The 16071-nt window shown below is 39.2% G+C and overlaps 1 protein-coding gene and 1 long non-coding RNA gene across 14 annotated transcripts in view; one reads left to right on the top strand and one right to left on the bottom strand.

Annotated features, from left to right (window-relative positions):
- The window catches only part of LOC309348554, a 507755-nt gene that overhangs the window by 233885 nt on the left and 257799 nt on the right, over window positions 1–16071 (top strand). The window lies entirely within an intron of this gene.
- The window catches only part of PTPRM (protein tyrosine phosphatase receptor type M), a 413445-nt gene that overhangs the window by 160604 nt on the left and 236770 nt on the right, over window positions 1–16071 (bottom strand). For all 12 annotated transcript variants that reach the window (XM_081873808.1, XM_081873803.1, XM_081873804.1 and 9 more), the window contains 2 exons: window positions 14998–15199; window positions 11856–11958 (listed from right to left, as the gene is read on the bottom strand). In XM_081873808.1, the coding sequence (XP_081729934.1) occupies window positions 11856–11958; window positions 14998–15199 (305 nt within the window). The remainder of the gene's footprint in view (window positions 1–11855; window positions 11959–14997; window positions 15200–16071) is intronic.

The following is a 16071-nucleotide window of genomic DNA, read 5'->3' as shown; positions in this document are numbered from 1 at the left end:
CAGTTTGGTCACAACCAGTTGCATAGGCATACTGGCATATGGTCTTGGAATGGTTGGCCAACCTAAATGTGGCCCCTGAGTAGGAAAAGGGTTAGCCACCCCTGCTACAGTGAGTACCCCCAGAAGCTCATTAGATAAGTAAAACTGATATTTGTATGTTAGAAACTTGAAGAGTCAACACTTACTTCTGCTACTGAACAGCAGGACTCATATTGCCAACTTGCAATCTATGCTCACTCAACTCCCCATAGGGGAGTTTCACAGCTTTCACAGCCTGGCTAAGAACACAAGGTACCCTTCAAATTGAAGAAAGGCCTTAACACAAATAATTTTTCCACGTTTGTTGCCTTCCCTGGCAACCCTATGATAATTTACTCCAGAGGTTTAGGGTGGAATAGCATGTGAAATGCACAGTGGTTTGGAGAGGAAGTCGCAAAAATACACAGGAGCCTCTGCTAAATCAAAAGCATTTGTGAGGATTACCAGGTAAGATCCACCCTCTATTGTGTGGGCAGGTAATCCCTCCCCCTACCTGGCCTGGTTTCCCTGGCAACGCTTCCCCCAGGTGGGATTGGACAACTCACTGGGGTAGGCGGGGACCTCCAGGTATCCCACCTGAGGGAAGGCAAAAGCCTATGCTGATGGGACCACTCCAGATCCAGGGCTGCACGCGTCCACGCAAAGGGCGCCCCCCGTTTTAAGTGGGGAGCAGTCATTGTGTACACAGAACTCCTGTGAACAGCATTAACGTGGCGTGAAATAAAGAATTGTCAAAAAGAATCTCTGCAGATCAGCACACAACAAATTAATAAACCAAAAAGCTAAGACTATTAACTGATTTTTGATCAGAACAAGCACACAGTGCAGAAGCGTAGTCAACTGAATAAACATAAGCTAAAAATATTGGTTCTAACGTTGAATTATGAAGCTTAAGAGGATCCAGAGCAAAAGGCAATAGCTGAGCCCCAAATGACAAGGTTATCTCTGCTCTCCTAGCAGAAGACGTAGCATGGAATCAAGGGGATCCTACCTTTTTAATCAAAACTCCAGATCCTAGTCACAATACTTGGTTGTATATGGTTTAGTACTTTCTGAGAAATTCAGTTAACTTGTTTTAGGATGTTGAGTATTGGTGAAACAAGGCCAAGTAATCATAGTCATATGTACTTTTGCCCCTTAGCCAAGTAAATAGGCTGGGTGTCTTGCTGAAACAAAGGTCAGATATAAGCTTACAAATTACATAGGATTTCTACAATGTATGCTTGCTTCACCCTATATCTTCATTTTAAAGGTGCTCATGCATCTCCCGTAAGACAGAAGTGCAAGTTCCTAACTTGAATGTTACACAGCAAGCAGGCACAGCTATTACAGCGGTTATTTGAAAAGGTCACATGTTCAATTTCACACATGAATACAGATGTGTAGCTGTTTCCCAACATTTGAAAAGCCTTGCTCAATGTCCTATCTGTCTGAATCAAAACTTAATGAACTTCGATGGAATTACTGTGGCTTACGAGCTATTTTGCTCTGAACAAACCACTGATTTCAAACAAAACAGTTGTCTCATACACTCTCTGTTAAAGTTAAAGAGCTATTATCTTGTCCATGGCTGCAATCTGTAATGTGTAACTATGTTGAAAAAGATGGGTGTTGTTGTTTTTTTAGTTCCAGGAAATTTGAATTCTTGAAGCTTAAGAGTTCTTTCAAATAACGATGCAGGTTTCATTAAAAGTTATAACACACCAGCAATTTATTTGGAACATATAAATAAAACATATTTTGCACAAATTTACATTTCTGACACTTGCAACAGTGCAACGATAATTTCAAAGTTTTAAAATCTACTTTATGTCTTGGGTTAATTCTCCCTTTTAAAAGAACACAGAAAATTGCTTAAGGTATAAATAGAAACAGAACAAAGAACTATGCTTATTGTTGAAATCTCAAATGTTCTGGTTGCCAAGAGCATTTGTTTGTGGGGTAACCCTGAACTCTGGAGAAACAACACTCTTTTAACAAAACAAAAAAAAAAGAAGAAGAAATAACCCAACAATATAGTGGAGACGCTGAGACAGAATAATTTTCACAAGTGACATAAAATCTGGTTTTGCATTTCTGCATCTAGATGTCCTTCCCAAAGGCATTCAATGGGTTTGATGGGAGGAATTCAGACCTTGAAATGGCAAGCTGGCATCCTGCTTGGCAAGTACATCCACTGGCAGGGATGACTCTCTGAAATGGTAGTTTGGTATGGGCAAAGTAACTCTTTTAACCAAATTCACTAACCCATTTCCCCCCACAGACCACTTGGATATTGCTGGGGGTCTTGGTGAACCATTGAATGATTTTTCTGTCTGTTGCAGATGATTTTTTAATGTATTTTTATCACTTCTTTTATTTCTTATATTGTATTGTATTTTATTTTATTGTGTTACAATCTGAATTCCATAGTCACGGACACTCTGCTGGCCACCTAAATGAAGCTAGTGGACCGCTGGTGGACCAGACTCTGGGAATCCCTGTCCTAATTTATTGTTTCAGGTATCTAGGTTTCTGGGGGCAGTGAGTGGTATCCAACCAAGCTGACCAGTTTGTGCAATGACTTCCCTCTCCCCTCAGGGGTGAATGGGAGAGAAGAGGGTAACATTCTGTTGTACGAATGAGACAACTTTGTTGGACACAACCCAATATTTCTAGTATGATATCTGTCTAGACCACCCTTCCCCAGTCTGGTGCCATTCAATTGCTTTGGTCTACAACTCCCATTGTCCCTGAATAGGGTCAATCTATCAATTTTGATTTCCCTCGGTTTCCCATCTTTCCAATCTTAAGTTAATATAGCCACATTTCCACATCAGTTTGTGGTTCATTTTTGTTTTTAAAAAGTTCTCACCAAAAAATCTGCATTTTAGTAAAATTTTGTCTTAATGTATACATTTCTGTATCCAGTATAGCAAAACAGTTCTATTATAATGCACGTTTGTGTGTTCCTTTCACAAATATAAGCATGTTTATGCACACTTTACTGTAACATGCAATTTTGTACACATCTCTTGTCTGAAGAACTGTTTCAGTTTGCTTACTGAATCGGAAGGTATGAATTTGTAGGCTTTAAATGTGAACTTAATCAAATTTATTCTTAATCCCTATTCCTGACTGTTAGCCATGTTGGTTGTGAGTAATGTGAGTTTTAGTCCAAAAGAGCTGGCTGTTCCAGAAATTGCAAATGACATTGCAGGACTGGAAAGTTTCTTTATAGCAAGGAAACTACTCCCCACCAACAAAACCCAGAAGTGGAGTCCTAACTGTAAAACCTTTTCTGGGATGAATTGTGGACTATACCAAATCTTAAGAGGATGCAGTCCAACAGAAACAGCTGATATCTCATCACTGGCTGAAGTAACAGATAATATTGGAGGGAGTTGCTTGCTAAGCCATGAGAATCTATACTTCCTTCTGTTTCTAAGATCTTTGCTTTACAGATGTTTTCTGCTACAGATTTGCCACTTACAGCATAGGAAATGACTGAAATATTTCCTCATACATAATCTTGTTGAGAAGATTAGCTTTCGCTTAGCAATATTTTACAATTACAAACCTCATTGGAAATATCAGTGATTTATTTTCCAGATGAAGTGAAGGGCATTACAGAGAGGATGGTTTTAATGGCAAATATTCCAGAGGATTACTTGTTTGAGGCTGCTGCTATAAAAAAATAGAGTCTTGAGGCAGCCTTAAGAAGTAAGCTTCTGCAAACAGAAACTCATTAAATTAGTCTTTAGAATGCCATAAGACACCATGTCTTTTTTCATGGTAAATGCCATTAAATTGAAGACTTTCCCAGTGTTCTATGTGGGAAAACACTGTTCCTTCTTTTTTCAGTGATTCAATGACATGTATGTAAGAAAATTTAATCTTGAGGACAAAAGGTTGTATCCAATTTGTGTCCCTCCATTAAAGCTTTTTGATATAGCAGAGGCTTCGGTCAGTGCAACGTGGATCAAGGTGACTTTCAGCAATTCTCCCTCACCTTGTTCTGAAGGGTCTACCAACCCATGTAGCACAGTGGTGCAGTGTAAGCAGAAGGTTCCAGATTTAATCCCTGGCCTCTGCAGGCAGAACTGGGAGAGACTCCCTGTCTAAAGCCATGGAGAGCTGCTGCTGGTCAATGCAAGCACTACTGAGCTAGGTGGACCCAATGGCTTGATTCAGTGTAAGGCAAATTATTATAATTCTAAATTACCTCGGTCCCTCTTCCACAGGCGGGACGCGGGTGGCGCTGTGGTCTAAACCACTGAGCCCAGGGCTTGCCGATCGGAAGATCAGCAGTTCAAATCCCCCCAAAAGGGGTGAGCTCCTGTTGCTCGGTTCCACCTCCTGCCAACCTAGCAGTTCAAAAGCACGTCAAAGTAGATAAATAGGTACCGCTCCGGCGGGAAGGTAAAAGGTGTTTCTGTGCGCTGCTCTGGTTTCACCAGAAAAACTGTCTGCGGACAAACGCCGGCTCCCTTGGCCAGTAAAGCGAGATGAGCACTGCAACCTGTAACTGGACTTAAACTGTCAGGGGTCCTTTACCTTTACCTCTTCCACAGGATCAAAGAGCTTTCTGCCAGTGCTGGGACACTAAATGAATACAATACATTGGAAGCTGAATCATACCACTGCTCCATCCAGTTGTCTAACTCAGAATGGATAATCATTCTTTCTAAGCCCCCGCTCATGCCAGAGATTCAACCTAGGACTTTCTGATGTTCTGTACCACTGATATAAGATTCATCTCCACTTTTATGGGTGTATTCGTTTCATGGATATCAGTGTTATACAACGTACAACTGTGCTCTGAAACACAATTCCTTCATGTTTCCTGTGCATCAAGTGAAGCTTGGTATCAGTGAAATTTCCAAGGTTTAGATCCTCAAAATCTACCTACAGAATCACCAGTACATTCATTGTACATACTCATTTACTGAATTATATCATATTCAGATGAGCAAAACACCTTATGAACTTCTAACCTTCTTCACACAAGTAAGAAAAGGGTTGGGGGTACAGGTGCGGAAGGAATCATACCTTTATGTGCAGGAGTAAAAGGCATACACATTTGTGGTGATAAATCTTATTAAAATTCTAAGCTAATCATGAAAATGATATTTGCCAGATTTTTGTTCTTGAATCTAGCATGTCCATAGCACAAATGGACAAATGTGCCACAAATGAACAAAAGATGATGGCACCCACTGGCTGGGGGGGGGGGAGTTTATCATATTTTTATCCAATTGCCAATCCTTTTGAAGCCAAGACAGTATCATTAGGGAAGGAAAACTGGGCTTACCCTAAGGTTTGCTGACTTACAAAAACAAAGAAATAAATGCTGCTTAGAAAAACATTCCTGCTCAAACAAGTGGGAATCTTCATCTAAGCTTAAGTGTTTCATGGTCAATGTTTCCCTCTGCAGTTGCCTGCATGAAAATTGCCTCCTGGGAGGCAATGTGGGTCCAGGAGGAAAGCTTCTGTTTGAACAAATTATTTGTGTTACCGCCGCATGAGTTGGCTTTTTTCTTGAGGTGAGCTGAGGAAAGGAGACCAGGAGCTGGATCCAGCCATTGGTCAACAGTTCCCCATCCCTGCTCTAAAGTCTGTTTGGGGGCGTTTTCCCCCTAGCACCAATTCAGATACAGTCGTACCTCGGGTTACAAATGCTTCAGGTTACAAACACTTCGGGTTACAAACTCTGCTAACCCAGAAGTAGTACCTCAGGTTAATAACTTTACCTCAGGGTGAGAACAGAAATTGCACGCCAGCGGCGTGGCAGCAGCAGAAGGCCCCATTAGCTAAAGTGGTACCTCAGGTTAAGAACAGTTTCAGGTTAAGAACAAACCTCCGGAATGAATTAAGTACGTAACCAGAGGTACCACTGTATTCTAATTACCACTTATTTTAATAAGTCTCTTGCTATAGGATTTGAGAGCAAGCTACCAAAAATTTTTCATGTTGTTTTCCATGAATAGTGTGAGAAAATGTGCACAGGAATAGTCATGTAACTTTCCCAACAAGTCATTGTGACACACATATCATACTTAATCTGCATTCCCCCCCTAAAAAAAAGTTAATTCCAGTCACTTTGAAATTCAAGGACAAGTTCTATTACATAACAAAAATGAATTACAATATTTTACAATGCAAGCAATTACTGCACTGTTCCTTCAGTGTAACTGGAATTGACTGTTTGGCCATAAATAAGAATTCTTGTTTGCCATAAAAGCGTGAAAATTATGGACATCAATAAAGCTCCATCACTTCTATATCACATACTTGCCTAACCATGGTTTGGGTTATTGTATACGTTGTAAAGCTATAATTCAGAAACAGTTTGCTGACAGTAATAGCAGATGACCCTGTAGTTTACCTTGCAAGGCGATAACTTTACAGAACCCTAAATAATGTCTGTCAAAAATAATGACAAACATGCAAATGTAAAAAAAAAAAATTTTTTGCCATAACTCCAGCCTTGTGGTGCTATGATGTTTTTAAAAATATACAAATATTTCCAAATAAGGTAACAATTATTACCATGCATAGGCACAAACAGGTCATGGGTTTAATTCAAAAGTATATGGATAACTTTAGTGCTATTCTGTGACCACAACAACAAAAGTATTAAGAAAACTCTACAATTTTTAAAAAAATATATATTGTATGTTTACTGCAGTCTCATATAAGAATATTCCAAGTTAATGTTTAAAGATTTAGGCATAGCCCGCTTGCTACTCTCCAGATGTTGTGGACTAAAGTTCCCACCATCCTTGACCATTGGTCATGCTGGCTGGGGCTGATAGGAATTTTAGTTCAAAACATCTGGAAGGCACCATGTTGGCTACCCCTGCTTTAGAACACTATCAGTATGTGGGATTCAACACTGTGCTATTACAATTGTTCTGTCTGCACAAGCATTTCTGCTGGCTAGATGGAAGCATCACTCTTCTCCTACCCAACATGCTGTTCTGATGGTTCTCCCAACCTCCCAGAGCTTATGTGAGGGGCAAATGAGGAAAAGAGGGAGGGAAGCCCCATTATGCTAGCAGAACTCATGCTAGTCCAACTATGTAGTTGAATCCAGCCCAGTGCTTCCACTTTGGAATGAAATGCTGATGAACATCCAGAGGCTCACCCTGTGTTGTGTTATATTAAGTTATGTTATGTTAATAATAATTATTACTGCTATACAAACAGCTCAACATATAGTATCACTGTCTAACAGGACTGCGTCACTTCTCACTGTAGTTGGTGGGAATCTCCCAGCTAAATGCTCCTCACTTTTAAAACACTCATTGTATATAGTAAATATGATGTCAGGAAGAAAGGTCCTACATGCCTTCCCTCACTTTCTATGTATATGGATTTGGTGATTTGGGCAAGGGGCATTCAGTAATATACAGCCTACATACAGTATTACTACCCAGGAACAGTTTTACCACATGGATAGGCACTGCCTGAAACTGTTTATCGGGGAAGTCGTAGATATGTGTTAGAAACTGGAAGTTGCCCACCTCCTTCACTACACAGTGCCTGCTATAATCTAGATCTCACTACTATTATTTACATCTACGTGTGACAGTTATCACTCAGTAAGTCTTTCCCCTCACGCCTGAGCAGTGAGCCTGCACAAACTGGCAATTACTCAGTATTGAGCAATAGCACTGAAGTTGACAGATATGCCTGCACTGTCTAAAAGTGCAATCCTGGCATGGAAAGAGATAGGAACACTAAACTACAACTTTTGTCTCTTAAATCAAGAAGGCTATGGAACAGGATAATTTGATAAGGACGTGACAGTTTCCAAAATCATGCAAATGCCTACAGAACTGCCATATCAATCTGAGGAGGATATCCTGCTGTTCAGTTAAGCTTCATATTAAAGTCTACAGAAGAGAGCCAACTGTACAAGTCCACTGTGCATTAGTTACAGCTGAGTAAAGCTGCAGTGGGTGCCGATCATATGAGTCACGTGCACTGCCAATGTAAGGATATCTACAAAACAACAGGCACAGTGTAATGCTCAGTTGCTGAAATGAATCTGGTGAAGGCAGGGAGAAAGGGAGGTACTAGAAACAGACACATACCCTTGAACCCAGATCTATGGAACAATACAGGAGGCACTTTCTTAAGGAAAAGAAAAGGTAAGGAGTAAACCCCACACAAATCTGGAGTGGAGTGCCTATGAAGGCTGAATGACATCTTGTATGCCACTTTCCACCAACTCCTATAGCCCAGTTGGTGCCAAATGCATTGTTCCATTTTCCCTTGGACCACATCAGTGAGGCTGAGATGGGGGGGGGGGTCTTGTCCTCTGGGCAGCCCAGGAGCTCCATACACACAGCCCAGACTTGTGCCCCAGAAAGGTCACTTCAGTGCTGCATGTGCAGCAACAAGAGGAGGCACTACAAGTGCAGAGCACAACCTGGTTCTTGGCTGCTCTAAAAAAATTCAATTATGCTACAGTTTTATGGAATTGTTGATCTGAAGGGCTACCTAAAAACTAGATATCTGACCGAAATTCAAGTACCAGTACCCAACAACAGAGTACGGGTCAAATATTATGGTTCTAGCATTATACTACTAAAAATTTTTCCTTTCTGGAATAATTATTTCCAAAGAAACCCTTCAACCTTTGTTTTAAGATGCATTTGCATTTTGTATGAGTTGGATAAGTATTGTCAAATGACCGTAACAATGAATTGACAGTAATAATTTAGGATAAAATATATACTCCTGAAAAGAACAAAGGGTCCAGATAAGTTTAGATGTTTAAAAAAGGGAGGAAAGCCTATATTTTGAAATTATTCTAAAAACAAAACCGAACTGTAATTTAATAGTATGTATGAATGCATTATCAAATTAAAGGAGTCTAATTTCATTCACTTTCTAAAACTAATTACCCAAAATTATAGATTTTACAGTCACATAACTTCATGCTATTTGGCTATATTGTATCTCTGTTAATAAATATTGCAATAATCAATGAAGCTATGCTTCCAAAATCTAATGGACAGTTTGGTTTTCTGGATTTATGTTCACTTTTCATTAACTGATAACAAATGATTCCAGAAGATTTATATAAATTTGACTTCATTTAAACAAGTCATGCTTCCTAGCAATAATTTATTGAATAAGTTGCAAGTCTAATTGTAATGGACTGGATCCAAACAAGGTTAAAATAGAAAGCCAGATTCTTATTCTATATTTGCCCCAAGTGTAAAGAGGAAAGGTGGCAAAGCTGTAAAACAAGCAATCCTTGGCAGTAATGTGCTAGAATTTGTGCTTACTCTCTCTCTCCCTTTCTCCCTCTATCCATCAGAAGAATTAAAGATTTTTATGTGACAGAGCTGATGTGTTGATCAATAAAACGACAACAATCATTTACACTGAAAAGTTTAGCGCAGTTCCAAGAATCTGCATTAACCATGCTGGGTGGTTACAGCATAATCAATAGACTGCTATTGCACTTAGTGAAGTGCATAAATAAAGTACAGCTACATTTTTCTACCCTACGATGAATACAGATTAAGAAAAACATCTATTGGGTACTTCTCTTACTTTGAACAAACACAAATATGGTGTTCTTCTCTCCTTTCTGTCCATTTCAAAGAGACTTGTGCTGAGCATGAAGTGTGTTGCAAACATTTCAGAACAATATACAGTATAACAAAAAAAGTTTTTACTTTTGATCCTGAGGATAAGAAATCATGTCTTAGAATCATAAAATTGTAGAGTTGGAAGGGACCCTGACAGTCATCCTGTCCAACCCCCTGCAATGTAGGAATCTCAACTAAAGCATCCACGACAGATTGCCTCTGCTTAAAAACCTCCAATGAAGGAGAGTCCATAATCTCCTGAGGGAGTCCATTCCATCATCAAACAGTTCTTACTGTGAGAAAGTTCTTCCTAATGTTTAGTCAGAATCTCCTTTCTTGTAACTTGAATCCATTGGTCTTGCCTAAGTGCCAGTCTTTCACCTAATTTACATGCAACCGCGTGTCACAAAAAAACTGGACAGCTATTTCTTTATAGAAAAAAAAAATTCATTTTGAGGAGAACCTGTGTAGGCCTTCCGCTTTAGTTTGCAGCCCTAGGAAACATTTAACATAGTGCTAAGGAGATTGCTCCATCAGCACAAGCTGTTTGCTTGCCTGATGGAACCACCTCCACTCTCCTCCCCCTAGGCACTTTTCTGGGGTTCTTCCAACCCAGCCATAGGCAAACTCGGCCCACCAGATGTTTTGGGACTACGACTCCCATCATCCCTGACCTCTGGTCCTGTTAGCTAGGGATGATGTGAGTTTGGGCAAGGGCAAGTTGGGAGAGGACAATGGGGAAAGCCCTGTCGTGCAGGACCTGTTAAATGAATCTTGGACCTCTGAAGCTGCATTTTGTCAAAATAAATGCAGGACAAACCATATGCAAATAAACACCATATTTCACAAGTCCATGATGAGTATGAGAATTAAAACCACATACTTACATAGTACCTAATTGGGAACAAAATGTTTCTCAGAACTATTTAGTCTCCATGACTCTTCACCTGCAACTGAACCCACAGCTTCTTATTTCATTTTCAACACCCTGAACGTGGGAAGGAGGGCAGCTGAAGCAAGTTAGCCCACAGCTCCAAGCATAAACTGCTAATTAGCAAAGAAGAAACACAATACAGCTGGGCAGTGATTTTGGATTGATGTTTCCTTCTCCTTACTATGGCAATGTGAACTTTAGCTGTGTGGCATCCTGAATTCCATCTGGTAATTTTACTTGACGTCAAAAAGACAAATGAGCATATATAGAGCTTGAGTACACATAATTGGCACATGTATTGGCTCTGGCAAATGACAACTATTTTATTTCCTTTTCTGTAAGTATTTACATGGATCTTCTACTTGATAATGAAAAGCAAGTTGGAAACTGCTTAATTACTACTAGTAATAATAATAATAATATATAATAAATAGTAATATTCTGCTCACTACAACCTCCCCTTTGGATTGAGGGCACACTGGGAGTGTGTGAGTGGAAGGACAAGAGGAACACTTGTTGTGCAAATGAAATTCTGTTCTGCTTGTATATAGACACTGTTATAGAGAAACTTAATCATTATTTTGACTTTGCAAAATGCTTGATGTATTTATTTTGCTGTAACCCTTACACAAAGCCTATAATACAAGTTGATATTATTATCCCCATTTTGATGAGAGGCTGGCTTGCCCAAGACCATAGTGAATTTGTCATAAAGGTGAGAACAAGAATATACTGATTCATAGCTCAGCCTCTTAGTCACCATGCTACATTAGTTCCCAAGTGAAGTAGCTGTAAATTCTGGACTAGCAAGATTTTTGTTTTGTTTTGTTTTGTTACAAGTATATATATTTTTTCTTTTTGTCTTGATGATGACAGATTTTAGTTTTTAAATCTCCTAAATTGTCTCAGCTGATTACCTGAAATAATGATGATTAAGCCCACAGGAGTTCTTATTGAAAACACAGTAGTAGAGGATAAAAATAATGATGTACCCTTGAACTCATAACACTGCAGTAAGCAATTACCTTATAGAAGAAGCCACCCACACAACAACATTGCAGCTTTGTTCCTTATTTTCAAAGACTAAGCTTTGAAATCCTCTACACAATTCCTAAACACTCCATATCAAAGGACTTTCTTTCTTGTTTCTTATTTAATTGAATTAGAGATAACATAAATATGGATTTAAACACAGATTGCTAAGTTAGAAAAAAAGTCACTAGGAAACACTGCCAATAAATTAATAGATTTAATTTTAATTTTGTAAAGCTTCCCCAATACCATCATACCTGACTGGAGCTCCTCTGCTCTGTGCAGGTTTCAGTGTAACAGTTACAGTACTGTCTGTCTGATTTAAAGGTGTTTCCAGTTCATAAGGTGGCATAGACGGTGCTAGAAGAACAAGAACAGAGGAAGCAGACTTCTTTAATGTGCAGCTTTTCTATGATCTTTAAAATCTTGTTTAAAAAAACCTTCTCAAGGGCAGATACTATTTTAGAGCAGTCCTTGTGTGCACAAACTATGATAAAATAATTGCTATGCTTTTAGTTAATAGGGTAGCCCATCAATAACAAGTTAAGCTATAAACTGGTACATATTGTACCTTTATTAGGGCATTTTTCTGCTGACTGAACACTCAAAACGTATGTTCGTGTGTAATATTAGTCTCATGAACTGCAGCAAGTTTTATATCATGTGTTGGTCTGCTATGCAACAAAAGAAACTAAATATGGTATTCAATTATTACCATTGTCATATTAACAGCCTTCACCACCAGATTTTTATCATCCTTACTGTATCACCATAACTAGATAATGAATGAAGACATAAGTAACCAAGACCACCCAGTTAGCTTGTGGCTAAATTGCAATTTGAACCTGGATCTGACATGCCATAACCAACTAGTACAGGGTCTCCCAAACTTGGATCTCCAACTGCCCTTGGACTACAACTCCCATCATCCCTAGCTAGCAGGGAGGACCAGCGGTCAGCTAGCTGGAGACCCATGTTTGGGAAACCTTGAACTAGTATATCTGCTGCACTACACTAGGCCATCATGTAAAAGCAACCACATTTGAATTTACTAATCAGTAGTACATGAGACTTCTAGATGCTAATGAGTGTTTGGTTTGGCCTGTAAGGAGGTCAAAGACAAAGAAGACGTGACTATTGTTTGGTAAATCTGAAAGATATGAAAGATGGGAATCTGAACTGACCCATCTCTGACTTGCAGCTACTATCCCTTTCAGCAGCAGGGATAGAAGAGTGAACTAAACCAAACAGTGGTACATGCTACACTCAGGCCAACTTGCAATTGGGTAGAAAAGCAATGGATTACATTGCAGGGTTGCTATACAAATGTCCCAAGTTTAACCTTCTTAAGGTGCATAAAAGCAAGTAGTAATCATATACATCCCCAAATAGGTTTGCGGATTGAGGGATATATATATATATATATATCTCCATTTAAACATTTTCTGTTAAAAAGCCTATATATATATATATATATATATATATATATATATATATATATAGGCTTTTTAACAGAAAATGTTTAAATGCCATTTTTTTAACAGAGGTTTTTATGAATTTTCAAGAAATTATAAACACAACATTTAAATTGTTCAGAAAAGATAGGTATTTTACACTGCACCCATACTATATAACTGCTGCAAAATTATATGTAAATTAAAGTAATGGTTATCTAGTTCAAATCGGAAATGTTGGGAGACTTCCGGGTCGGCGCCATCGCCGAATGGCGGACTCCCTCCGAGCTCCGGAGGGAGCCTGCACGGCAGGGGCTGGGTCCTACCGCACCGGCGATGCGGGGACCCTTAAAAACCACGGCCACGGGGGCCGTGGACATGGAGACTCGGCTGACACCGTTAGCGCCCTCCCAACTCGTGAAGGAGCCTTTTTAAAGGCTACGGATCGGGTGCCGGGGAGAAGCGTGGTGTTTTGAGTCCTCTGCTATCCCTGCCGTGCGAAGCCGCATGCCATTCGGCGGAGAGCGCTGGCTCCTTCCTTTGAAAATTCGGACCTAAAAGAACAACCTGTAAGTAATTGGAACTTGGATTAAAAAGAGGGACAAAAATTTTAAAAATTTCGGAGCGAGCGGGGGAGGCGCAAAAAAGGAAGTCAGCCACCCCCTCCATTGTAGAAGGGTCAAAGCAAAGGATCTGATAACTAAGATCGGAGTAACATCATTTTGGCAAGTTTTTAACCTCACGAGTGAAGAATATGAGATTGAGCTGGAGGAGGAAAGTAGAATTCGGACTTAAAAACAACCCCCCCTGGAACCCCGGGAGCGATCGATGACGGAATTTGGAGAGGAGAAAGGCAAGCTTTGACAGCTGTCAAAGAGCTGTCAAAGCGGAAAATAAGATAGAGACTATGTTACAAGGACTTTGCTGGTTATATTTGTTATAAATTGGATACAAATTGCTTTAAATAAGGATTACAAAGTTACTAGGGCTAATGGATGCGATCTGGAAGAGAACTCAGTTTTTGCAATCCACCTAGAGGAGCCGAGGGATATTACAAGTTTTAGCTGGAAATTGGAACTGAACTGTTTATCTCCTGGGAAACTGCAGAAATGGAACATTATTATGACTACAGAGGCCACTACACCGAAGAAGACAATGGAATCATCTGTTGTGGAATGAAAGGAACTTGACGTAATGTTTTGTTTCTGAATAACAAGCCTCGGTAAAGGAACTAACTTTTGGAATTAGGACATTTGTGCAGGAAAACAGGGACAGAAAGAAATAGAAAGAGGAGTGTGATCAATAAGAACAACAAAATAACAAGAATTGGACCAAGTCAAAAGTGGGGACATTTGGGACATCCAGATTTGACAAGCTTAAGGATTATAATTTGGAGTTTTTCACTCCTGGATATAAAAATCTGGATGGAAAAAATGGGCCTCTCTTTGAGACAGAATCCTTCCATGATTGGACATTCGAAACTAAAGAGGACTGGCAAAGGACTATGATTTAGAGAGACGTGGAAATATCGGACATTGAGGAACATTGGGAACGCAACCGGGAAAAGGGGGGGTGGGAAATGTGGAATCCTTAAAGGCGTAAACTATGTTTTATTTAGGCTATATACATCTACATGGTATTCTAAAGTGGGGAACTCGTGGTGGGAATAAGCCGATTTTAGGGGAATGGAAAATAATGGTTTTTTTTTAAAAAAAAATTTTGGGTTAAGGATAACAAGTTTGAATTGAGGAGAAGAACTTGTTGAGATCATTTGAGAGATTTGGAATACAAGGGGGGGAGGGAAGGGGAAGTCCTGAAAGGATGTAATTGGAAAAAGATTTGAAATTGGATGTTTTATTAATTTGTAATTAATTGGAAAACTTTAATAAATATTATTAAAAAAAAAAAAAACAAATCGGAAATGTTGTTTGGCTTTAACTAATACCTGAGATCTTTGTGGTGAACTGACTTGTAACAGGAAGCCCAAAGCCTTTGGCTGTACTGGCTCTTAGAGTGAACGAGTAAGTAGTCCCAGGATACAACCCAAAAAATAAGTAGTGTGTTTCATTCCCATGCTTTAAAACACGTCCACTTTGGTTGGATAAATCTATTTCTGGGTCAAAGGAGCTGACAGCCTTGTAGGTGATCTACAAAAGAAAAACAAAGTTATAAAATATCTTCAGCAGTTGTACAAAGATTGCATTTTTATCCAATAAACCCTTCTGATGTGTGCACTGTCAGACATTTTATGATAAGTTATCTTACTCCCTTATATGCTTCAAATCCGGAATCCAATGAAGGAACACAGGCTCAGACAAAACTGTTATGAGTTATCACTTTTATAGATACAGGGACTTAGAGGCACCTAGATGACAACTATAACGGCTATGATTCAGACTTAAGCTAATACCTTTAATTCATTGGTTTTCATGTTGTAATTCTTTTAGGAGGAAGTGCATTAATGTTGGTCTTGCACAAAAAATACAAATAAACATTGACTTAAAACGACAAGAGTTATAGCCATGTTTTTTAGTAGCCTGCCCCAAATTTCTGCTTCCACTGAAAAGTATTCTCTGCTTGTGAAATAAGGTGAAATTCAAGCAAATTCTCCATAAAGGACACAATGTTGCTATTATGATAACGGTGACAATAATTATTATAACAGAAACAACATGGAAAGAGCTTTACTTGGAACTCTGAGGAGTAGGACAATTCTAGGTCGTTCTTCTAAAACCGTAGAGTACTAATGACCACATTTTCTCCCCATTTGAAGAAATCTAATTTCTTATTCAACATTTATTTTAAAAAAATGATTACAACGCAATATCTGGATGGTGTTCTTAGTCGTATGTGGCTTGCTTTTGCTCTCTTCTGTGACACTTTTAGGCTGCAATCCAAACCACACTTTACCTATGACTAAGTCCCATTAAATTGGAACTAAGTATCCCAGAGTATTTAGTATCCCAAGTGCTTTGAGGTAAATATCATCCTCACAACACAGCATGGTAGGTCTTTAATA

The sequence above is a fragment of the Podarcis erhardii genome, assembly GCF_964252035.2.
Source record: "Podarcis erhardii genome assembly, chromosome: 8".
NCBI lineage: Eukaryota > Metazoa > Chordata > Lepidosauria > Squamata > Lacertidae > Podarcis > Podarcis erhardii.
Note: the sequence above shows the minus strand (reverse complement) of the source record. Positions and strands in the feature narration are given on the sequence as shown.